This window comes from Stegastes partitus, unplaced genomic scaffold (assembly GCF_000690725.1).
Source record: "Stegastes partitus isolate 25-593 unplaced genomic scaffold, Stegastes_partitus-1.0.2 Scaffold1791, whole genome shotgun sequence".
In the NCBI taxonomy this organism is placed as follows: Eukaryota; Metazoa; Chordata; class Actinopteri; family Pomacentridae; genus Stegastes; species Stegastes partitus.
The window spans coordinates 69176-95595 of NW_007579522.1; the positions used below are offsets into that span (position 1 = coordinate 69176).

A 26420-nucleotide genomic window follows, 5' to 3' on the forward strand; every position below is an offset into this window, starting at 1 on the left:
TAGCACTTTGTTGTATTGATTTGATGTCTTCTCTACGTGTAGCCGAGGACATACAGACACTGTTCTGATGAAACGGGCTTATTTTAAAACACATTTTGAAGTTTCTCCTGTGAAACTGATTTCTGGTGAAAAGCGGCTTTGTTGCCTCTATCCAAAAAAAAAACTTTTAAGTAGACACATGCTGCGTGTTGAACCAGCTTCTCTGTAAAGCAGGAACTCCCCCACATGTCTTTGTTCGTCCCCGGATTGGCATTTTGCTGTCATTTAGCGTGAATATGCTCCCCATGTGGCTGCTATTTCTGATTTCAGAGCCAAGCCGTGTCATGCTAAAGGAGTATCTGATTGGACTCCCCGCTTGGGTAATACATACAATTTAGCAATCAGAGTAGCACAATTCATGTAATCATCCAGTTCCACATTCACGGCGATGGTGGTGTCTTTGTGCAGGAATAGATGCCCTTTTATGCATCAGAACAAAAAAGGTCCCCTATAGATTTCATAACAAACCGACCGGTCACGTCTCCTTTTTGTGCTTCACGTGATTCCTCTCTTGTGTCGCCCGCACTGTGTTAAATCTTTGGTTTTTTGTCTGTCACGTTTGAAGGTGAAGGTGGAGGAGGAAGATGAGGATGGATCCGTGGAGGAGCAGGAGGAAGAGGAGGAGGAGGAGAACTGGGAGAAAGCCCTGTCCGTGGAGCGCTTCGGAGACATCATCAGTGACTCTGCTTCCACCAGCGGAGACAGGATGGGCCGACACTACACCGAGAAAGACTTCGAGTGTGAGAAAATCCGCAATGTCCTGTCTGCATGTACCCTGAACACGTTATGTTGTAGCTGCATGGACACAACAGTACGGTGGCCCAGAAGTGTCACAACAAAACAAAAGCCACAACACAACACAATAAGCCACAACACAATAAGCCACAATGCTACAAAAGTAACCACAACACAACCAAATTAACCACAACACTACAAAATAAGCCACAACACAACGGCTGCAACGGAAGGTGTTTTTTTTTAAGCCGGAAGTTATACTGTGAAGTGCGCAACGCCACACGAAGTGGGCAGAAGCCGGAGATTGTTGGAAACATCTCGAAAGAAAGTAAAATGCTGATGGCAAATAGTGTCCATTAATCTCGGTGTGCGCTATTAAAGCGGTTGTTAACTTTGATTTACAAATAAAGAGTCATTGCTTGTTTGACTTGTTAATGCGGACACTTCCGTTGCAGCCGTTGTGTTGTGTTGTGGTTAATTTTGTAGTGTTGCAGCTAACAACACAAGTTTGTAAGAAACCAAACCGTTTGTAAATCCGTCAAGATTTCAGCGAGATAAGAGTATTTACGTTTGTGTAGATCACTCACCTTCCTGCAGGTTCCGCCAGAGAGCTGCCCCGTGTCAAGATGGCCGAAGGGTGATCCTGTTCGAAACGCCACCTTAAGACATCTAGCCTTTATTATACATATATATGGTTATAAGTACTGTTGAAAATGAAGGCTTTGAAGTCAATACTGGTAATGTCAGAGATGATGTTTCTAAAAAACAAAATAAAATGTAAAAGAGAAAACAAGCAAACAACAGAAGTGGACGTAGTAAATGCTTTTCTTTTCATCTGTAGCACAATTTCTTTTTGTCTTTTGTCACTTGTTCATGACACCAGCAGCCAGAATGAACCTGTTGGACAAATCCACTGTAACTAATCATTTAATATGAGTCATTTGTGTGTATAAATACACAGCATATACAACAGATCGCGACCTTGTCCATCGCAGTTGTGTGAAGAGATCAGATTTAGAGCGGGGACCATATTCTGAGCATGTCGAGCATTTTGGGTGGATTAGTGTTGGAGAGATTAGCAGATGGGTGCCACATGCTCTGACGGGAGATAATAGAGGCTAAGATTCGATAAAGCTGCTTTCTTTTGATGTTTATTAAACAGAGAGTGTCTCCTTTATTGCGTGCTAATTAAAACCTAAAGCTTTTGTTTATGTTGTGTCTTTCAAGTGTTTAATAGGGAATTAGACGGAGAGAGAGAGAGAGTCTGTCATCTGAGAATCGCACCATTTTCCCTCCCGTATGTTTTATTTAATGGAGTTAAGAGCCTAAGAAAACATGAATACGATATTGTATTCATTTAAAAGGCTGTAGCTTTACAAGTGATGGGATTTCTTAAACTTAGACTAGTTCTGTGTCATGCATTAGGTTGTTAAGGCTAAACCCCAAGACGTGATGATGTGTTTGTTGTTTGTTTTTTTTGCTTACTGTGGACTTATTTTTACTGCAATGTAAAGTTCTACGTCTCTATGGAAACAGCACCATCATGTCTAGAAGTAGAGGGAACTCAGAGATGTCTGTTGTGCAGAAAAACAAATTTATTATGCCATAGATAGTGAAAAGCAAAATATGGAAGTTTTTTATTATTTACTTCACAAAAATGGGGGAAAAAAACCTCAAATGAGCATATACAACCTTTTTCAAATTTCCTACAAGTGTTGCCAAACCTGGAAAAAATGGCGACTCTACATACTATATATATGTTTTACTGTGTACATTTTTAATGTGTTTTCATACTCTCGTATCTGCCTTGAATTTTTGTCATGTTGCCGTTGGTTACTGCTGAGTTGCAGCATCTCACTTGTGCCAAAGAGGTCTTTTTTTATTTTATTTTACAGGGTCTGGTTAGTTAAATGGTTTAGTTTATTTTTGTTTTTTTGTTTTTTTTTTGTTTGTTTACGAATTAGAAATTTAGAATAAAGGGATTTTGAATAACTATTACAATTTTAAGTTGGTTAATTTTCCTGATGGTTGCTTCAGTGACAGGAAGTCAAAAATCTGAAGAAGTTTTTCTTGTTTTTACCGTTTCTGGCTCTGATAAATAGCCTTTTTTTAAAAGGACACAAAGCCTTTCAAACCTGCCAGAAGGTTTTGGATTTCGGAGGGTTAAATATGAGTTTAAAAGCATTTTTTGCAATGTGTTTGAAAAGAAGTCATCCACGAGTATTCCAGACAGACTTGTGTGAAATAGCTCAGCTTAATAGCCTTACCCCAACATCACTGCTGTCATCCTGAGGAGAATTCATAACTTAGATTTGCAGCATTAATTTAGTTTCATATCAACAGATCAGTCGTGTGCCATCTGCTCTCGTGCTTTGCATTCACAGAGGGACCCAGCATTACACAGCATCTGCTCAGTATTGGTATATATACTAGTATATTGACACTTTATTCTTTTTTTTTTTTTTCTTTGTTGCTTTTTTTTAATCACAGATCACAGACACACATTTCACCACACGCACCACCCCTTGTCCACCCACCTGCCTGCGCCCCAGCGTCTACGCAAGAGGGTGCACAGTACGGACAGAAGGCGCAAAAAGAAACGTAAGAAAAAAAAGACCTCGCTGCCCCCCTCCGACGTTACGCCCACCATCCACGAGGTAGACGAGGAAGAGGCGGAGTCCGAGACAGAGGCGTCCGGGGTGGCCGCCACGCCCACAGAGCTGCCTGACATCCAGCCACAGGTAAAATAAGTCTGAAGAGCCATTGGAAATGATAGATTCATACAACTGATGCACACTCTTGTCTGCTGTTGAAATGTTATCCTGATGGGTAGAACCACCTGCTGGCATCTTCCTCCCTTCTCACTGATCTTCCTCTTCCTCTCAGTTTAGTTTGGGGAGCCAAGAGGACTTGGAAGAACCCCTTCCACTCACTACTGTCCACACGGAAAACGAAGAACATCCGCTGTCGAGGAAAGCCGCGGTGACTCTGATAAAGGGGGCAGCTCATAACGGGGATATCACTGTTCTTGGACAGAACGAAGAGGTGGATGGAGAAGAAGCAGCAGCATGCAACAGGTGGGTTATTTCAACATCTTGGTATACTCTGTTCGGGCTGCCTTCTCTGCTGTCTGCATAGGTTTAAAATGTGAAACATGCAATGATGGTAGGTCTTAAAAAGATTTGCATCTCCGCCATTTTGTACCGCTGTTGCTCTTAAATGAGCAGTGAACCAGGTGACGTATGTATATCCATATATGTGCATTAGGAGACAAACACATTCACACATACGGACGATTTAGAATCACCAGTTAACTTCAGCATGTTTTTGGACTGTGTGGGAGGAAGAACCCGGAGAGAACCCACGCTGCACTTCGAGAACATGCAAACTCCACACAAAGATCCCAGGCATCCTAATCGGGACACGAACCAGGGATCTTCTGGCTTTGAACGTGCTAACTACTGAGCCACCATGCAGCCCCGGTTGCTCGGTAGTATATATACACAATGTGAAAGTGTTTGCTTATGGGAAAGAACCTGACCCTGCAGTTTGTCTCTCTTCCAATAAGCCTCTTCCAGCTGACTGCTTTAACTTTCTGAGCACAAAAGTCGAGAACCAGTTCTCATTTACAATGACGACCTGGCCAAAAGGCAGCATGAAAGGTAGATACAGAAACAGTGAGGACATAAACACAGGAAAGAAACAAAAACAAAAAACAACATAGAAACAGATCGTACAATTATAAATGGTTATGCATGAGATAAATAGCTAAAATCAAATGTGATGGTTTGTACTATTGATTGAATTTAGTTTTTAAATGAGGAGAAGTAAATGAATGAGCTGAGCTTTACAGTCTCCTGCAGATGATTCCAGTCATCTGTAGCAGAAAACTGAAATGCACTGAAAACATCCATTTAGTTTTATTTGTATTTAAAAATAAATGGAGACCTGAGAAAGCGTGTTGGATGCTAGTGAAGCTGGCCTGCGATGGCGACAGTGTAGCAGTCAGGAAGAAACTAGATGTATAAATAATGGTGTCGTCAGCATATAGATGTAGTTTGAGGTAGAACTAGCAGTAGACATTGTGGGGACATTAAAGACTTTCTTTTTTCTTTGATTAAAATAGGTATAATTGGGGACCTTTAAAATTAGTAAAATCCAACTCAAAGTACGTACATTTGTCAAGATTTAAGAAACATTTTCTCAGTATGTTGGAAAATGTACCTAAATGCTAATGCAATGGTCTTCAAATAGAGAAAATAGCATATTGAGTTTAAAAGAAGTAATCCTCATCTAGAATAATGAATTTCTACTATTACAAGAAATGAGCTTGTCTAAAGACAGAAATAAATCTCATTGCCATGTTGAGTGGTGAGTCACTCTTGACAGATCTCAGCAAGAGACCTTGAGTCTCTTTTCACAGCTCTTTACTTTCGACAATGAGTAGAGCATCATTGTGAACACGCTCATCAATCTCAGGAATCCAGCACTCCACTGCATTCATGGTGTCACCGCTACGCTACTCATGAAGGTGAATAAAACACAACGTGAGCAAATGAGCCTTAAATATAATGAAGCAAATACGGAACCACTCAATATGACAGAACTTGCATAAAGTTTTAGCTCACATGTATAACTGCAGCTACAAACCCTGAACTTCCCTGACCGTCCACTGGGATGTATACTACATTGCCTGACTTCTGTCTCATAGATTCAGTAGCCAAATCTGCATGTCATGGATGATGGGGCCACATGATTTCTATGTTGTGCTGTAAAATTTACATTAACAGTAAATTCCATTTGGTTATTATTTGCTTTGAATATATGAAGAGATGAAAAGGATGCTTGTGATATAGAAATCTGACTTCCACAAAGCAATTTTAATCTTGTCAGTGTTGATCAAATAGCGTTATAATTCTAGTGTTAACCATTAAATTACTCAAAACTAGTAGTAAAATCTCAACAACAAGTTAGACTGGCTCAAGAAGATAATGAAGGACCAATTAAGCTTACAATAGGTGGAATGCTCTAGGATAAAAACTGCCTGGTATGGATGTATGGTAGACAAAATACAAAACTTTTTCATCCAAAATCAGAACAATTTCGCAATCTAAAAAGCTACATTGACTGATTTTTCCAAGCTATAAACATAGGAGCGTTTATTACATACACATGTTAAAGGGCTTGTCGAAGCGAATATCAAACAAGCTCGTGACAAAAGCTCAGTCAAATGTAGGCAAGTAGAAATGACCGAGAAGATCCGCTAAAATTCAAACAAGCATCTGAATGCGGAAGAGATTTTGGTGACTTTGAAAGTGGCAAGGTTGTTGGTGCCAAACAATCTGTTTTAAATATCTTGAAAACTGCTGATCTAGTGGGATTTAACACTAATCTGTCTCTAGGATTTACAGAGACTGGTCAGAAAATGAAGAAAAAACATCCAGTGAGCAGTGCATGAAAATGTTTTGTTCATGGTCAGAAAAGATTGGCCAAAGTGGTTTGAGTCTCTAGAAAGGCAACGATTACTCAAATAACCACTTATGCAACCCCAAAAAAAGCATCTCTGAATGAACTTCCTCTTGAAACAGCACATCAAGTTCTCTCTAAGAACAGGAAACTAAGGCTACAGTGGGCACGGGCTCATTAAAATCTGACAGTGGAAGACTGGAAAAGCGTTACCCGGTGTGAAGAGTCTCGTTTTAGTCGTGACATTTTAGATGGAAGGGTCAGAATTTGGTGTTAATTCCATGAAAGCATGAATCCGTCCTGCCTTGTTTCAACAATTCAGGCCAGTAGTGTTGGTGTAACGGTGTGGAGATCATTTCTCGGGACACTCTGGGCCGCTCACGACCAACTGAGCACCATTTAAACACCACAGCCTAACAATGTCCATCCCTTTATGACCGCAGTCTACCCATCCTCTAATTGCTATGTTCAGCGGGATAACACACCGTGCCATGAAGCTCATATTATCTCTGACTGCCTTATTGAACAATTCATGTTCACTGCACTCAGGTGGCCTCCACCGTCACCAGATCTCAGTCCATTAGAGCATCTTTGGGAAGTACTGGAACGGGAGATTAGTGTCGTTAAGGAGATACCCACAAATCTGCAGCAACACCGAGGAGTGTTTTCAGCAACTTGTTGAACTGTGTACAAGGAATTAAAACACTTCTGAAGGCAGGAGTAGCAAGGTGTGTAGAAGCCTATAATGTAATAACAGCCGATGACGTAGCAACGGCGGATAACATTATAAATTTGCACTTTTTAAGATGGAATAGGTAATAGGTTTTTAAAAATGTAACAAATTATTACGTTATTGGCCTGTTACATTATAAAAATGGCTAATTTATGGATGGATGGATGGATGGATGGATAATTTATTACGTTGTCAGCCGTAACTATGTTATCGGCTGTTACGTTTTTGGCTTCTACAAGGTGCACCTTAGCAAAGTGTATCATCCATAGACTGTATATGAAGAAGGACAAACCCTCTGTACATGACTCCTCCTCACACCTGGCTAATCCAAAAATGAGCAAAGAGGTGGAGTGTGAGCATCCACCTGTCACCAAAGTGATTAATTGTGCCTGACTTTAAGCTAGTACAGTTTAAATAAGTAAGTTCACCCCATGAACGGTTGTCATGAACGGAGAAATGAACAAAACCAAAATCGTAAATGTAAATATGTTTATTTCTGCTGTAAAGTCACGTATTTTAACATGGGGGTCTATTGGGACTGACTCACTTTTAGAGCCAGCCTCTAGTGGTCATTAGCAGAACTGCAATTTTTGGCACTTTTGAGTTTATTTTTTAACCCTAAAGTTTACCACGTTATCTACTTTTTGATTGTTTTGCTTTTCACAAACTCATGATAAAAATGTCTTTTTAGCAGCAAAATGCTGCTCAGTGTTCACCAGCTGGCTGCTGACTTTGTCTCTGTGCTGTTCGATGCTGGACAGGTAGCGTACAGAGCGTTTGTTAGAGCCCATGCTGCTGAAAACATCTGCCCGCTGAGGCTGAAAACGAAGCCGATTAAAGCAGGGAGAAGGAAATTAAAAGTTGTGGGCCATCAAAGTAAAACAACGTGCTCAAAGATGCTAAAACACTTTTGCAGCACTGAAGGGAACAGTCAAGGGATTGTTATCTGTGGGGTTTCACTGCTGGCGACTCCTTTCACATCACACGTTGTCTTTTAATCCGCCGATAAGAAGGTATTGATTATGCAGCTTTAAAGATTGTTTGTTGTCAGTTTATCCATATTATTCCTGCAGGTCAGCTTTACCAGGGAGAGTTTACTGGTAATAAAACAAACCTCACACACGAGTGCGTTGCTGTGGTTACCTGTGGTGTAATATGCCTTTTGCGGGTTTGTTTTCCAGCGACTGGTTAAATTCTCCCAAGAACAATCAATCGTCAGATTTACCAGCAACCTGCCTGCTAGACTAAGACTAGCTTTTTGTCACGGCAGATATGCATCGGAGGTGAATGCACCAACTGAGTAAAGACGATTTCATTGTTCTTTTGAGGTTTATTTTGTGTTCTCAATTTAAAACTTTAAACGAGTCGAGTGTTTTTCTGAGCATCAAATGATGCAAAACAAGACAGAGCAGACAACAATAGAGTATCGTTCCTTCTCTCATTGCATATGTAGGCTATATTTATAGATATATGCACTTGTCTTGAGCGGCTTCATGAGAAATATAACCATCAAACGGATCACCACTAATAGCTCATGCAGTTCTTAAGGCAATTACGATCCACTAATGGCTCCAGCTTAATCCTACATAATATAAGACCCATCTGGCTAGCTCACATGCATGACCATCAGAATATGAATTATTTGGTGATGCTTTGAATTATGCACGGGGTTCACTCCTGGGAGGTCAGGGGCTCCATGGTGATTCAGGTATTTGTGTCTGCTAATGCCCGGCTGGATAAAAGGACAGAAACAGCCATCATGCCTGTGCCCTGGAATAATATTGTGATGCTGTGTTTGAGTGAACGCAGCTGAGGATGACTCAGAAGCTTTGTCGAGGGGATCCAGGTCTGTTGCTGTGTTGTGAAGCCCTCTGTTGGTTAAATGACGGTATTGCAACCAAGAGATAATGTTTAACAAAGGTGGACATGTCATAGCAGATTTTTACATCACCTTACATCAAAAACTTGTGTTTAATGAAAAGCTGTGAGGTCAGTTTGTATCATCAAAAACAGAAAGAAGAGTTAAATTGTAATGTCATGCAACGTCGAGCTCATTACAGCAACATTTAATAAACTTTACATTCTTATAACCAATATCATTTCTCTTCGTCAGCGTCCCCCCAGGCTCAGATCCGTCCAGTTCGACCTCAGCCCGCGGCTGGTTCCGTAGGAAGCCCGTCCACCATCGACTGCCGGGCGCCCAGCGAAGCAACTATGACCTGCGGGAGCGGATCTGCATCGGCAGCATGACTGCTCTGGAGACCGCCGTCTACCAGCAGGTGCCCACCGATGAGGCCGAGGCCCAGATGTTGGCCAGCGCTGATCTGGATGACATGAAAAGTAAGGAAGATAGAAAAAATTTTTTTTTTAAAAAAGGTTCTCAGAGGATGTGAGTGCACCTTTTGGAAGCCATGTTGGGGGATTTCAGCTCTTGATGACACTTACTCTGTGTTTGTGTCGGCATCCTGCAACATGGCCAGTTAAAAAACATCCATAAGATATTTTATATTACTGGATTTAATTTCCTAAAGCTCATTTTGCAGCAGATCTAATTCATCTGTTATTTTGTGTCTGAAAAACAATGTGTGAGGGAGCGACATCTAGCCTGATAGTCATCAGTGTAATCATAGTGGGTTCCCAACACAAAATTGTGACTTTTGACAGTTTTCTGAAATTTTATAGACTTGCAGATGGAAATAAGTGTTAGTTGTGACTCTAGTAGCAAGTGACAAAACAGCAAATGCATACTGTATGTGGAGCTGTTCAGTCATGTTTTAAACGGCCTGTGTAGTTAGTTTGATCTCATCAAATCTTAGCGCTATTTTTCTTGTCATTTTTGTAGCTCTCAACAAGGAATATGTGGCTGTTTAAAACACACACAGGGCTGCCACTAAAGACTATTTTTGTATAAGTTAATGAACCTAAAATGGATCCTTTTTATATATTTTTTAATGTTATTCTCGAGCTTTATGATTGTATTTAGTAGCTACAAGAACAAAAGATATTAACACAATGTCTCTATGAATGAACACGGTGGTTGTGCCTCTCTGACGGTGAGTCTGCAGTATCATCTGAATGTTTTCTCTTCAGTTGCTCGTGCACTGCGCTTGTCCTGCTGGGCTTATGCCACCAACACTTTGCACAGTGCACAAACCACCTTTTTCAGTTTTGTGATGGTTTTGTAACCTTTTCCACTCAATTGAGTCACATTCTGCTGCAGCTCAATTTGTCAAAACTGTAGCGCCGACTACACACACCGATGTTTCACAGCAGCAGCCGTTTGTCACGATGAATTACAGCGTTTTGGGAAAAAAAAAGTCAAATATAAAATATAGGTGTTGATGCATGATCAGTGTCATTGATTATTCCACCGTGCTGACTGATCGTGGCAGCTGTCATCACACAGACACACAGCTCTGATTCACCTTCCAACCAGGGAACCAGTCCTCCCAGAAAAATTGATGGAAACAAATAACGTGGGCCACAATTCAGATGTCATTTTTAGCTGTAACAGTGTTCTCATGCCAGTGTAGCATAACATAAACATCAAGGTGCTGTTTTCATGATTGCAGTCTGACATATAGCACCGACAAGGTGATTGTTGTTTACAGGATGACGTGTTAGTTGTCTTCGGATTCAACAGTGTTTTTTTTTTTAAAGTCCCCAGTTTTACAACTTGAGGTTTTAAACAGATTCAGATTCATTTATTTGTCATATGCAGGTTAACACACAGTCAATGAAACGTTTTCACTGTTCACCACTTGAAAAACTAAAAACATTAGAGAAGCAAAGTGGAATATGTACACGTAATGTACTATATTGACAATGAATGTGTCTACATACATGTGCAAAAGACGGTAACTTGCTGCAGTGTGTTATGCCCCGGTCTAGGGGAACCTTGAGCATAACATGATATTTTGCTCCACACCAGTCTTTCCACCTCAAAGAAGGCCAGCAATCACGACAAGCCAGGTATCAAAACGAGCAGTTTCTTTTATTTTTTACAATGTAGAGGGGGAACATAGGCCAAAATAATAAACAAAACATACCCTACACTAACCCTAATTTCCCTGTTGAAAAAGAAACGCAAATAAAAGACAATAACCTACCTGCCTACCTAGTAAACAAAAAAACAGGAGAAAAAGGTTCAAAAGAAAAAGGCCTCTCCCTCCTACTCTGCTCTCCAACTGCAATTTTACAAAGAGTCACTACAAGACTCGGGATCTGTTGCACACGATCCTGGAACAAACACGTTACTGCTGCATCCTCCTGCAGTACAGTTGCGACGGCCTGCTGGCTTTCTCTGAGGTGGCGAAGCTGGAGGTGAGGAGGACGAGTGCAGCTGGCGGGCTGTTCAAATAGTGGATTGGTCCGCCCTCTGACCAATTGTGTGGCTGGAATCAGGCGCGGCAGCAGGTGAGACAGCCAATCCAGGGTCACCACCTGCTCCTAATCCATTCGTTCATCCCACACACACACTGAGGACAGAAACAGGCAGCAAAAAAACAAAAGCACTCTTGATGACCCACAGGGTCATAACAAGTGGAGTTGCATCAAATCATCCAATCAATCATCAATCAAAGCTGAGCAATATCGATCGATCATTCTGTACCAGCAGGAACACTGTTGCTGGTTGCATACAGGACAGCATCGCGTGTGCATATAAACGTCATATTGCATGTGTGTAAGGTACTTTGAAAGATTTTCCGTCATTGCACCTGAGATTGGTGGTGAACTCGATGTTAGAAAGGCTTTTGAATGCAGTGCACACAGTGGATTGTGTTTTCACTGTGTAGAAACATAACTTTTGTGTGAAACCGTTGTGGTGGCCTACAAAGAGATAAGATTACTTTAGAATCTGATTGGAAAAACTACATTTATGTTTGTTCGCTGGTACAGAAAAGTGAAGGCTTCCAGCAGGGAAATGGGAGTTGATTCCCTCCGACTCTAAATGCACCTTCTTAGATGACTCAGTTTTCGCCCACACCACAACAATGTTGTTGGGGGGGATCTTTGTGAGTTTTTTTTTCTTTCTAGGTTGTCAGTGACTGTGCTCCTACGGTGCTCCATCAGACCTCCGTGGTAGAACCTGATGTGGTTGTCAAGACATTATTGGTTTAACTGCTAGATCTCAGTCGCAATTAAAGTGGTCACACATGAATACTTTAATAGAAAAAGAGCTTTAATTGCTGAACCTGCATGTTCTCAACCAGCAGTAAAAGAGAACCAGTGAGAGCTGGATACCGTTGATGTTATTTTGAACATTGTTGAGGACGTAGTGCAGTCTGCTGCTTTGATTCTAATATTATTATTAAGCTCATATAAACAACATATGAAGAGTTCATTTGCAAAAACAGATAACTCCATTTTTGTGCATCGTAACATGTTGCGCTCCTGTTTAGAATATGCATTTTAAGTGGTTAAATATATCCAGGAGGAACACATGATATGTTTGGTCTCATAGTGTCTTCATCTGCTCTTTGATTTGAGGGTTAGAACTCGTAGATGAGATCCGGCGCCCTCTACTGGCAATTAAAACTATTACTGCACAGTCGTCTACTGTGCCTGTACAACACAAGAAAATATTATCTTACAACTGAAACAATTTGGATTTTATTCCAAGACTTTTGTTCCCCTGCAGTGAATGAAACCAGGTCTTGCTTGAAAAAAAGACATTATTGTGACTTTTTATTTGCCACATATGCTCAAAGAAGTTGTTTTTCTGTGGTAGTTTATTTGTTGTCATCAGTTTCCTTGACTGATGATGTCTCAGCAGCTGCTTGTCAGTTTCCAAAACTGGAAAAATAACAAACTGTTCTATTTATTGTAAGAAGTCATAGCTGTATTAAATGTTAACTCCTGCTTTTTTTATTATGGGGATTGTTCTTTGTTACATTTGACAGATCAAATCCATCATTAGAATACCTCCTGTGAAGAACAAAAAAAAGAAAAATGTTCATTTGAATGTCTTTAAATGTCATATCCTGACATTTAAACGCACAGCAGTGACCAGTTCTATTATACTGCCGCACTGAAGTATAATGAGATCTTCTCAGTGGGTCAAGACGACATATTTCCATTAGCTCCTAGTCGACCACGTAAAGGATTTTAAGTCAACAATATCGCTTTAGCCATATTTGATAATCATATTGCCTTTATTCCTGCTTTTTTGTAAATACTGCTCAAAGTCCGTTGCGGCATCTCTCGACTCTGCGCTGAGGCTGATCATTGACAAGTTTTGTGAGTTGCTGCTGCTGCTGCTGCTGCTGCTGCTTGTGATTTGGCTCCACCATGGGCATCCCACACGTTCTGTCTCATGAAACCAACCCACACGGCTCCTGGCCCACACATGCACTGTTTAAAATAAGCCTCCAACACAATCGCACAAAAGGACGGAGGACAGAGAAATCACAGCATTAGCACATGTAGGTTGCCGAAATGCAACCGATGCACGATCAAGCGTGTCAATGCAAGGCTGCCGAGAATGCACGTAGCTTCAAAAACCATAAATGGATAAATCAACAAACCAATAAATACAACTGATATCTCCCTCATGTAGCAGTTGTTTCTCAGGAGTGAAGCTGTTGTTCTCCAAGGGTGCAGACTCATATCTAATGGTGTGTGATTAACAGTAAAAGGATGTGAAAATAACAACAAGCAACAACCGGGGGGAGACCGATCGGGAGGCAAAAGCTCATGCGGCCAAAGAAAAGCCCTCTCTCTCCAAGCATCAGGGCGCATTAATTAACAGAGGGTGCAGTCGATTCCCCTTCAGCAGCGACCCTGCCTCCGGCCTTTCCTGCTTTACCAGAGCAGAGTGATCATTGACCCATCTGGAAACAGAAAGCAGGGCATCCAGAGTCACACAGAGCGAGCTATCGGATTTGTAGCGACTGAAGCTTCGCATCGACAGGGCTGGCGTACATCACCTGTTTACGGTCATCTGTTCCATTCTGGTCATTTGTGCTTCAAGTGCAGTCACACTTAAAACCGAACGTTGGTTTTAAGGTGCTAAGTTACGCTCTGAGTTGATTTTAGTCCTGGGTGACCACCATACACCTTTTTTGGAATGAAAACAGTTTATTTATGTCATTATAAATCTCAATCCTTAACCGATCTCAGAAGGTTTCTTTGAGAGAGAGACAAAGCTGCTTTTCAGATCAGTACAATACAGAGTGCACAACCGATCATAAGCGTAATGGTGTGGTTAAGTGTGAGGAATTACAAACACTGGAAATCTCTCCCACCTGTGACAGCCGTCTCATACGAGCGAGTCCAGAAGGCGTTCGGCAGACGGGCATCATATGCATTACCACGTCACATGTGCCCCGGGGAGAGCTGGTGTCAGTCTAGCAAGACAACAAACAGCTGCATTCTTTCGTCGGATTATTTTCTCCTGCAAACATGCTTGGTAGAAATACAGGCGGTCCAGAGTGTGCTGTGTAGTAGATCATCACAACAAATGTGACCTATTTATATGTTTTTCAGAATTGGTTTAGTCCTGTGATCAACTGCAGTTTTCTAAGCTGTCTCGAAGCAGTATAACATAATGGAAAGTGTCATTTAGTTGACCGCAACGTACGTTTTTGTTCTACTAAGTGTTCTACTGCAGGCACACCAATGCAGACAGTGAGTCACAACGACAATATTCAAGCATGTGGAGCACGTTTTTATGGAGGGTCCTGTCTCGCTCACATCGGCGCACCTGTTGTAGACGAGTCAGACCACAACACCTCAAGGGACGCGTGGTTTCCATGGAGATGCGGGGACGGGAATGGCACAGCTCCCTCTGAGAATCATCCCCATGATATCTCCGCTGAGCAGGACGCCACAGCCGACGAGCGCTTTTTTTTTTTTTTTTACTGCTATTCTCATCAGTTGGGTTTAATTGCGATGGTGTACGTCTCAGTGTTTTTTGAGTTTAATGCAATTCCGGGGGAAGCCAACCTTTAGAACTTGACCTTTACCCTCCTACATGTCTCGTGGTTGGGAAATGATGGCGGCGCTATGGAAACAAAAGCCATGAACTCTTCTGCGCTGATCCTCTCTTTCTTGCTTTTCCAGCAGCAGCAGCAGCAGCAGCAGCGAGGATCAATAGGCTGTGGACATCGTTAAAAAAAGGCGGCACTGACATTTGGCTGACAGGCGGGTCTCACTCAGTGGACCATCCCTTATCAATACTTCCTTTTGGAGGTGCAGTAAAAGCAAAGTCTCCCATTTATGTGTCGCTCTGATTGTGGATCCAACAGGGGGGCTTCTGCCTGAGGGTGTTGCTTCAACTTTGCATTTTATTTGGATTTAAGGCAAAATCAGTTTTTGTCACATTGGGGATCTTGGGTCTGATTTATATTTTTTTGACTGGAAGGTTAATACATTCATTGACGACTTCTCCGACAGCTTCCACAGTTGTTCTGACCAACAAGCCCTTTCTGCTTTGTTGCCTGGAAGCCACTCAAGAGTTGGTTAGTTTGGACTTAGGTGCTTTTGCACAACCAGTACGACGAGGTAGGTGGACCAGGACTCTTCAGAACAGTGACCCAGGGAGAGCGACGGCGTTGAAGAGTCGGAAGCCCTGGATGAGCAGTGTGTCCACTTGGAGAGAGGTGGCTAGGAGGAGGTACCGACCGTGGAGATGACAGACATTGAGGGACAGGAGAACCAAGGACATGGGACCTCTGATAAGAAGCATTGCACCGACCACCATGGACCAGAACGACGCAGCAGCACCCAGAAAGGCTTCGGCACCCCAAAGCAGCACCAACACGAGCACCACGGCTCGTTTTCAAACGTGGAAGGAATTGAGGACTTTGAGGAGTTTGTTTTGAATTTCGATGATTACGACTTGCTGGAGTCGATCCACACCCAGCTGGGGTCGCCACCGGAGCCCATACGTAAGTTGCGTACAGTTGAGTTTTTCTTCTCGCTGGGTAGCTCTTCGTATCTTCCCGTTCAGTGAGGCGCTCTAAATCATGCACATTTGGCAGTAGTGGAAGTTACGTAATGCTTCCGATGCTCCTGATGCAATCACAACAATGGGAAATTCACACGGACAAGCGATTCTATTTTTACATGAATAATCTATGGACAGGAGCTCACTTGTTTCCATTGATTATGCAGCTCACTACTAGCGTAATTAATGGTAATATACAGCTCATTCATGGCCACACACAGAGCAAAGTTGTTCCCAGTATCGACTGAATTGACATAATGCTGCTGTTTCCTACGTTTCTATTGATCCAGCGGCACCCATTTGGCTTTGGGCTCAGCCACAGCTAGAGCGGAAACACATTTCATTGACAAATCTGGTGCAGTTCTGCTCTTTTATCCCTATTTAGAAATGTGGCACATTAGTCATTTGAAAAGCTGGTTTTCAGCTCAAAGAAAAGAAATGAAAGTGGTCAGTCTGAAATGCCACACCACAATATGAGCTCTAATGAGTTCAGTTAAGGCCTGCACGTAATGGAAACAACTGCAATAGTTAGTTTTTCTGCAATAAAAACACAAGAATCAATAACTCTATATGTAAAGAATTATCTAGTCCAGACTGATTGGGTTGACCATGTAGGAGAATGCATCTGCACTGAAAATCAAAGCAAACTTTGAAATGCTGAAAAATTCCTGTATCCCATAAAAACTTGTTGATTGCAAAAACATTTGAAACATTTCTGATGGTGAAACACTGTCAAAGGCATCCGAACAATCGTTTTTTTTTTTGCTATGGATGGTATTCAGATCTGGCTTTGTACTCATCATACAGACATTTACGGTGCAGACTCAACGGCCAAAACGATCATCACGATGTCAATGCCAATCACAATGACAGTTAGAATTTTCTTGGACATTTTCACATTTAAATAAACAGGGCACCGCTTTCATTTCCATGTTGTGCTACATTCCTGCTAATAGGGTTAGAGGGGAACAAATTGCTTCGTCTTCAACTGAATTTCATGCATCTCCAAGAAGCTACATAGAAATAATTTTGTACCCAAAAAGCCTAACTGGCTGAACATCTAATAGAATCTACAATTTTCTAGTGTTCCCTAAAAGCCTCACATGCAGACTATCTTGAACACTATCAAGGCGATGCACAAAGAAGCCTCTAGTCTCCAAACTCAGTTACTTCAACCGGCAACAGTTTGACCAAAAATCAAACAATGAAATGAGGTGTTTTAATATCAGATTTTTCTAGACATTGGTGGTCCCAAGAGGGTAAATCCTAATGACCAGACATTCTTTGTTTTTTGTTTGTTTCCCCCCTAGTAACAGTAAGTTTGATATCTCTGGTTACCCTGGCTCTTCATATAGAACCACCAACATGCTTCCAGGTACTTCATGATCTCCCCATCTATGGAGTGGATTTGTAGCATATTTGGCACATACGTTCCGGATTTCAAAAGAATTGTCCTTAAGACTTTGGCAAATAAGTGAAACTCCCTGGAGCACTTCCACCAGGTCAGAATGTTTGTTTATCTAGTGTTTTAGTTGATACCAAACCTGCAGCATTGACATTGGCATCAGTCTCAGCTTTTCTTTGTGTTTAGTGCAAATATTAGAATGCTAACACATGAGGGGAAGATGGTTAATTAGATAAACAAAACCTGTTAAATAAGACCCTGTTGTTGTGTCATGAGCATGTCCACATGTTGAGCATTCAGCGTGGAGGAGTTTGAGCTTCACAGAGCTGCTATCATGGCATAGTTGTGTTTGTTCTGTTCAAGTGCTGTTCTTCTCGTCGTCACAAAGACTCTAATGACCTACTTTGGCGTTCTGTTGGTGCCAAAGCTTTGTGTCGTATTGGCGTCTTACTAAAAAGCAAACATTTTAGATGTAGATGTGCAGTGACAAAGCAAATTATCAAAAACTTGTGAGAACGTGACTTCTGTCTTGTATTTTGTGTGTAAATACTGTATTTCGCAATCATGCTTCCCACTGGGGTTGTTGATGGATCTATTTATGTTTCAGGGTAATATTACTAAAATTCATTTGGTGAAACCTTCATGGCTCACCAGATTTTTCATGGTGAAGCCAGGTACCATTGGATTTTGTACATTTTTCTCACAGTAACGTTTAGCTTACAGGACGTACCCATAGAGTTCACGCTCGGTGACGTCATCCATTGGCTTCCTGAAGAGCAGTTTGGAAGTTCAATGTGGTGAACATCAACCATCGCTATATTGGAGTTCCTGTCTTCTCGTTACTGAAGGCTAATCATAAATTGAGCCATGAGATAGAGAATGAGTGGAGCTGAAGCTAGATGTCCTATGATGGCTTTCACTAAAAGTGGCCACATCCTTGAGTAATGAAGGAAATTAGCTATCGAGACCAAACCTGTTGTTTTTGTACCAGGCTGTTTATTTCTGTTTGAAATGTTAACATGAGAGTCTATTGGGACTGTCTCTCTCTTGGAGACTAAGAAGACCAATCAATAAACGGCAGTTTTTGGCACTTCCATGTTGGTTTCATTTTCCATCTTATTGAAGGTCATGGGTTGAATCCACATATTATTGTTTTCAGCCACAATTTAGCTAAATGATCTCATCAGAAATATGTTGTATATTAGATTTTTTATGACAATCGACTTTTATTCAGGCCAGCAAAACGATGAAACACACATATCCAGCAAATATATTGTGATTTTTGGATAGCCGGGAATACATTTTTTGATATTGTCTGAATTTCTTTATTTTCAAATGTGCACATAGATCAGTATGAAATAGAATAGTTGGTAAAGAAAACCTGTCTGACTTGTTTTCCTCAGAGTGAATAAACCCTCAAACATGTTTTATCATTGACCCAATCGAACAATCCAGGCCAGTCAAGTAGCTGCTCACATCTCCATCACACAAGTCATCAGGGGTGAATAACTTTTCCACATGGATCTAAAGCCAATAAGAATGTGTGTCAGTTCTTGATGTTGGGCTCTAACGCCTGAAGTGACTTGAATTTGCATAGTGTATGGTTTATTTATATTTACCTATGTAGGCTCAGCCAAGGAGGTGTGGGTAGCTTCAAGTTTAGACACGAGGTATCAAATCGTTCCTGTATTGCTGTAGATGCTTCAAATATTTTGCAGTTTCATGCAGGCGGTGCTTTGTCATGCCTCCTCAGCAAGGATGACGGTCCGGGACAAAGTCAGACAGCATGTAAAGAACAACAACCACATTAAGTCCTTTTCACCTGAAACTTTCTCGCCCCATCTTCGCCCTGTGGTGAGAAATCAGCTCATCCAAATCAGCTAGAACAGTTCACACAAGGCCAAAGCTTCAGAGCTGCCCCCCCCCCCCTCAGGAGACTGTCCAAAATGAAATACAGCCTAACTTCATTTTGATTTCCATTCCTCTGTGTTTCCCCGAGGAAGGCATGACGCAGCAGAATGGAACACGTACGGCGGTTTAGACACACTCACGCACACATTCAGCCTCCAGCTGCTCATGTAGAAATTGAAAAAAACAAACAAAATAAAAAAAAAACAGTGTTTGTTTAGAAAGATATATTGCGCCGTAGGCCGGTCTCACTGGTCAGCAGCAGAACCACGCTCAAACTGTGCCCTACATCTTTACCGTTACTTACAAAAGCCCCGGCTGTAGCTTAACCATATGTTCTTTAAGCCTTTCTTATTACAGTGTGATCATTTCGAATCATATTAGAAAATAGCTGACGGAAATATACATAGAGATCCATAAATTGCAGCTAAAACAGGAAGTTAAAACTAAACGTAACTAAATTGCTACATTTGACCGTTTATGTATAAAAACCCTCCAATTATTATATTAATTTTGCCAAACTATACAGTAATCATAGCTATAATTTATGCACCACACATTTCCACACAGGCTGTTTGACTTTGCATGTCCCGGTTCCTGTATTCAAATGAAGTGACCACCCAAGCCTCCGTTACATTTTATTAGTCAGTGCCGGGTCTCATGAAAAGACTCATTATCCTAAATTCAATAAAATATGATTTGCGGGTCAAGGAAACTGAAACTGAAATCACTTTTTTTTTTTGAACTGACAAATGCGTGGGGGTAGAAACCACCTCCTCTGGAACACTTTCCCATGGCACACTAACTGCAGAATCTCCCTCACCCATGTAGCTTTGGCCTCCCGCTACTGGATATTCTTCTGTCAGCTGGAAAACCCTACAGAGCTATAAATTAGATTTCTGGCTCTCCAGCTTGGAGCACATTTTCTAACTTAAACAGGATGTTCGATGTGTTCCTAGTTTTAATAAGTGCATTCGGGGGTAATGCGCACAGAGCGGGCCGAGTTCGGTTGGCTGCCGAATTCATTGCGATGTTGATCTTTTTGCTTTATTTGACTCGACGTCCTCGTTGCTCTTCAGGTCACAGATTTGAGGACAACCCCGGGGTGCGGCGCCATTTGGTGAAGAAGTCGTCCCGATGCCAGATGACCCGGACCAGCAACAGTTCTACGCCGCTATCCAGCCTGAAGAAGAAGAAGAGGGCAGCAGATAAGAAAACTCATGAGGTCTGCAGCCCAGTGGCAGCAACACTTTAAAAAAAAAAACATCCACTTATCGACCAATGGGGGAATCCTTCAGTTTGTATTTACCTGCTGCCTCAGTTAACATCTTAAAACTAATCATCTTTAACCCTTTATAGGGCAAGGAACCGTATATAGTAACTTCTGCAGGCTTTAAAAATGGCAGGGGGCAGAATCACATGATTTTATCCAGCCAATCAGTGAAGGTCAGGCTACATCACAACACAGTCGCTACGGCCTCTGACCAATCACGAGTGAGCCAGAGTCATAATTTGACAAAAGTGTCATAAGTTCCACAACTGGTCAGTCGGAAATACATGTTCCTTCGTCTTTATATGCGTATTTTACAATCATTTATCCATATATTATTATCGTTTTTTTATAGCCTTGGTAGGCGAGGAATCATGTGATATTGACTTGAATTTGCTGCCTAAACTTTTTTAAGAAGTTAAAAAAAGAAAAAATGTCCTCTTATACCTACCAATAACCCTCCAGGGTTGGAATTTTACCTTTCCAAGTATTTCCACGAGTGCCCTCTAAAGGGGTTAAAGCAGCGTCAATGATTTTGTGGCCACACGGGGGCAGTGCAGCAACACAAACCCTGACATAATGTTGTCTTATCAGCTATAGGCAGCAACCATACACTGACTTCAGCTGTCTTTTTTTTTATTTTGCTGAAACCAGCTGCTGGAAAAAAGTCTAATAAGATCATTTAAATTTACCAAAAAATAAAGTTCATTTACAGTCAGTCAAACCAAAACAATAAGCTTTAATAGACCGAAACAGATCAGTTCTGTAATTAGAATTTCATCACTACAGGCACCCTGTATCACATTCCACACAGTCCTTTGATGCACTGATAATATAAAAATATTGAGCTTTAATTAATGTTTCAAAGTGTCATCTTCTTGGAGCTTGCGCACACCGCTTCCTCTCAGTTTGACGGCAGAAATGTGACAAAAAAACAGAAACGAGAAGTCATTCTGTGTTGCTCCGAGAACAAAATGTGACATGTTGTCCCTCCAAACCACTTTATTACCCTCAGTTCTGCCCAAACCACTCAGATTTTTTCTGTCGGTTGGCAAAGTGCGCCGACTGTGTCATTGCATTAGCTGTCTTTGATTATAATCATCGTTTCCCCCCCTGTCTGTATAGCATGCTTTAGTAATAGAGAAGAAGGGAAAACAAATTGCATTGAAGATAGGAACTTGGACAATTAAGGGGGGGGTTGTGTGTTTCCAGAAACTCCATCATGCCCTATTAACAGCTTGATAGATGAGTCACGGCCTCCTAATAATACCCAGCTGTTTTAATGTGTTCCAAAAGTAATCCTGGACAGCTCCGTATGAAATGTAAATCTTTGGTGCTTGTGCTTCGTCTCCAGTTGTTTGTGGAGCTGAACGAGCTGATTGTGGAGAAGGACCATGAAATGCGCTGGAAGGAGCGGGCTCGCTGGATCAAGTTTGAGGAGGATGTGGAGGAGGAGACTGACCGCTGGGGCAAACCTCATGTGGCCTCGCTCTCCTTTCGCAGCCTGCTGGAGCTTCGCCGCACCATCACACAAGGTAAAACGCTCCTGCATGCATACGGCGGCGGAGCACATCCTCAGCTTCACTCTTGTGGTCTAACTGTTTCCATGTGCAGCCGAAATACGATCCACAGGGATAAACATGACGCACAGAAGAAGCTAGTTTACTGGTTTACAACAGCGCTGTGTGTTTAAGTTCTCACATAGAATAGAATAGAGTCGCTTTATTGTCATCATACACGGCGACATGATGAAAAATATAAGTGCATTGAAACAAACTTAATTACCAACAATAAATAATAAAATCAAATGTACGTATAAAACAAGACTATGTTAAGAATTCTAACATATGCAAAAGAGGCAAGATATATCCAGTACAGTGAGGAGGGAATGAGATCAAATAAAAGCCAATCGAATAGAATAAATATGGGAGTGTGCAGGAATGAAACAAAACCTCATTATGTACCAAATTCTTCCTCAGAGAATCCCGTCTTAGCGGCCACATCGGCTCCCCATTTTCCTCTAACTTCCGTTTCTAGGTGCCATCCTTTTGGACCTGGAGCAGAACTCCCTGCCCGGCATCGCCCATCTGGTGGTGGAGACGATGATCATCTCCGATCAGATCAGAGCAGAGGACCGAGCCAGCGTCCTTCGGGCTCTGCTTCTAAAACACAGGTTAGGAACAACGCTCGCACCTGCATTAACATTTTAAAGAAACCTTATCTGATGTACTTTTGCTCGGCGAGAACAGCTTGATCGTCTGGCTTCGGTACAAGAGAGCTCCTCTGGGGATTTCGGGGCACTTTAAGGACAAATTGCTGACATTAGTAGGAACAGGTGTACTATGAAGCTACAGGTTTTTAACATTATGGCCGCAGGCAAATATTTTACAGATATCTGATGCTGTCTTATCAGGTGAGTTCGACTTCCTCAGAGTCTTTTTGACGGAAACTTGGCTTCAGTAAGCCTCACGTGAACTGTTCTGACGTGTTCATGAAGCCAGAGCAGACAGAGAGCAGACTATTTAAGAACAAAATCTTCAAGCAAAGAAGATGCAGATATGTTTGTTTTTTTCCCCAGCACATTGAGTCGTGTGTTAAGAGTCTATTTGCTGGAATTCTGTAGAAGCCCCAATTGTTTTCTTATAGTGAGTTCTGTTGTAAATGTTTTACAGCCAAAATAAAACAGAATTTCTGATTTTATATCATGACATTAAAAAGTGTTCTGCCGTTTGATTAAGTAATCATTTGGATTAGAAAAAAAAAAATCGACAAAATATAAAAATATGTAGATTCAATTTGGTAAATCATGTGAAGAAAGATTTTTTTTGTCAATATTTTGCTGATAAACCCAAATTTTTGTTCTTTACCAATGCTTGACTTACAGTTAATTGACAAGCACTTGCTTATTTTATGTTATGTTTTGGGATGTTTGTTACCATGACAACACGTCGCCTTTTTTTTTTACTTGAGAGCAGGTTTTTGTTGTTTCTTTATCCGCGTGTTAATCGACCTGTCAGTTCAGGGTGGTGTGGATGCAGCTTTGTTTACATTTTATTCCTGTTTGGGACTATGAAGAATTTAATCCAAGCCTTCCTACTCATTAATCATTATCCTACAGTGGAGGTTGTTTGAAAAAAAACAAACATCTCAGGGAACTGAGCAGGGAATTTCCAAAAAGTGACATTTAACAAGACTTGGCTCATCAGCTGGTGTACTTCCCCGAGGTTGACCAAACTGCAAATGTCAAGACTGTGCTGTAGCTGCACTGAGTCTTAAAGCCTACACTGTTAGATAATACGTTTCCTCATTGTGCTGATCATGCTGGATGCGACGTCTAACTGTGTTAAAAGGGAAATGTTAGGCTTTCTCTTTCATCTGTCACAAAGATAATGTTAGAATGTCCAATGAGTACATTAAACATGGCTAAAGTTTCGAGATAAATGTATGTGGAAAAAAATCCTGCAGGGAAAAAAAGGTCAGGCTTCAAATGGTTCTAAATACGAAGCTTTCGATGTTTTTTTCTACTTTAGTGACGAGCAGGTCTTTAGAGATAACGTTATATGATCATCTGCTGCAGGCTCAGAGCGACCACCAAAACAAACTGTGGTGTTTTTAGCCAATGTATGTACGCGTCCTCACAAAACAGTCTGCTTGAGTAGTGCTATCTGCCTTTTATTCCCTCCAGCATGCAAGTAAGTGATGGTGCAGGGAGAATGCTGGCAACCATTTGGCAAGAACAGAATAACATGTTATGATCTATGTTGCCATTTAACATTGGTGTTTCCATTCCCACACAAAGATCAGGCACATACAGGCGACTGACAAATTAAGGAGTCCTAGTGTTGAGGCATCATGTCACATGAGAGCAGCTTCAATGTCTTCTAATAGATATTCCCTCATTTGATGTTTAGATAATGGTGGTGGAGAGCGCTGTCTATCACGGCAGGTAAAATCTCCCCTAGGTGTTCAGCTGGGTTGACATCTGGTGATTCTGAAACCATATGAGTCACGTCTTTTTCATATTCTTCAAACCCTTCAGTGACCGTTTGTGCCCTATAGATGGGAATTGTCACACTGGAAGAGACCACTCCCATCAGGATAGGTGATCACTCAGAACAAGTTTGTACTGATGTGCATTAAGATGGCAAGACCAAATTCACGCTTATGTTAAACAATAAGCAGGTAATGAACAGAATGTTTACCAAATAGAGATGTCTTGGTGTAATCTTTGTTTCTACAGTTGTTGTATCAGATTTGGGCTTGAGCATCTATGAATGGATTTGAGGAGTTGCCATTTCAAACCAAGAACCCTCAATTGTAGTACTTAGTTGGTTTACATCAGGGGTGCCCAATCCTGGTCCTCGAGAGCCCCTATCCAGCATGTTTTAGACATGTCCCTCTTCCAACACACCTGATTCACATGATCAGGATCGTTATCAGGCTTCTGCAGAGCTTGATGATGAGCTGATCATTTGAATCAGGTGTGTTGGAAGAGAGAAACATCTAAAACATGCAGGATAGGGGCTCTCGAGGACCAGGATTGGGCACCCCTGGTTTACACTCTGCAAGAGCATGAGGTGGTGCTCACGGGCAAAGGCTTCCGCAAAGCCGGCCAATCAGAAGAAAGCGTGCTTGTCTTTAACCAGTGTGTTTCAGGCAGATGATAAACTGATGGAGTGCAAAAACTCAGGATGGCATACATTTTGATCTGTGAAGTTACCTGAGTCGAGCCACAAAACGAAAACTTAGAGCTGGATAAATAATAGTGTTTTCCCTTTAAGATTGTTGCCGTGTAATCTACTTTTGTGCCAAACTTCTATGTTTTTTTCCACAAGAGTGGGTGTTTCAGTCTAATTACTATATGGAGATAAATGGTAGTGGCTAAATGTCATGGTATCTGAGTGTCTTCAATTCAAAGGTTTACTATTTCCTCCCATCAGTGTCGGTTGTTATTTTAACCCACAACTTTTTGGTGTTTTGGTATTTCTGTGAAAAGGTTCTTTACGAGCCAGCCACTGCTGGTTTCAAGGTCGATGATGTTGTAAATTGTTGGTTGGGATGTTAAACCAGAAAAAGTGTACATGAGTAGATTGGGCAGGGCGATGGTCATTGCTGGACTCCACAACATCAGTGTTTTTGGTGCCACAATCCCAATTCAAAGAGGCATTAGTAACCATGATTTGAGTTCACAAAACACCAGAGGGGATCGTTACTAGAGATCCTGTGTGCTTTTAGATATAAAGTCCGATAAACACTAGCATGCGGATGTCACTCCAACCATAGCTCTCTCCAGTGGTCTCCATTTATTGATTGGCACTTGCATTGACATGCCAGCTAAACTGACCTGACACACATGGCCAATGGAATACTGCGCCACTCCATAGATTTTTCAGTTACGTAACAGGAAAAAAAAACAAGTTAACTAAATGTGTTCTGTCACAGTGAGTTACCAGTGGAAAGACAAGCCGTGAATGTCAGAACTACAGAAAACGTTGCCATTGGGCTCACTAGCTCTCCATTTATTATTTTATGTCATTTCAGGGATGATTTAAAATGTTGTTTTCTTCATCTAATACCTTTTTAAGGTTCCTGAATGAAGCCTGCCGACTGAAATGCTCTCCTGACTTTGCCTCTTGCACCACCGTTATGTGGTGCGATGAATCCTAATGGTGATCCTGGGTGACATTCCTCTAGTGCCACCAGGAAGTCAGATCTTTCACTTTTACTGTGAAATATTTCACCGTGTGCTCTTTGGTTCAAAAACAAATGTGTTGCAGGATGATGAATCCTTCAGAAAGGTGACTTTTCCTTCATGCTGGCAGCAAACTGACATCCAGCAGATTGCTATTCATTTGATTTCTCTGAACATTGTGAGATCAAAATTTAAAATTGCCTTCAAAACTAACTTGTGCTT

The 26420-nt window shown here is 41.5% G+C and overlaps 1 protein-coding gene across 1 annotated transcript in view; it reads left to right on the forward strand.

Annotated features, from left to right (window-relative positions):
- The first annotated feature begins 323 nt into the window (after window positions 1-323).
- Window positions 324-26420, forward strand: part of slc4a3 (solute carrier family 4 member 3) — a 47430-nt gene continuing 21333 nt past the window's right edge. The window contains exons 1-10 of the mRNA XM_008302304.1: window positions 324-359; window positions 605-779; window positions 1353-1371; window positions 1658-1673; window positions 3327-3515; window positions 3661-3851; window positions 9087-9313; window positions 20316-20461; window positions 21861-22041; window positions 22544-22679. Of these exons, the coding sequence (XP_008300526.1) occupies window positions 324-359; window positions 605-779; window positions 1353-1371; window positions 1658-1673; window positions 3327-3515; window positions 3661-3851; window positions 9087-9313; window positions 20316-20461; window positions 21861-22041; window positions 22544-22679 (1316 nt within the window). The remainder of the gene's footprint in view (window positions 360-604; window positions 780-1352; window positions 1372-1657; window positions 1674-3326; window positions 3516-3660; window positions 3852-9086; window positions 9314-20315; window positions 20462-21860; window positions 22042-22543; window positions 22680-26420) is intronic.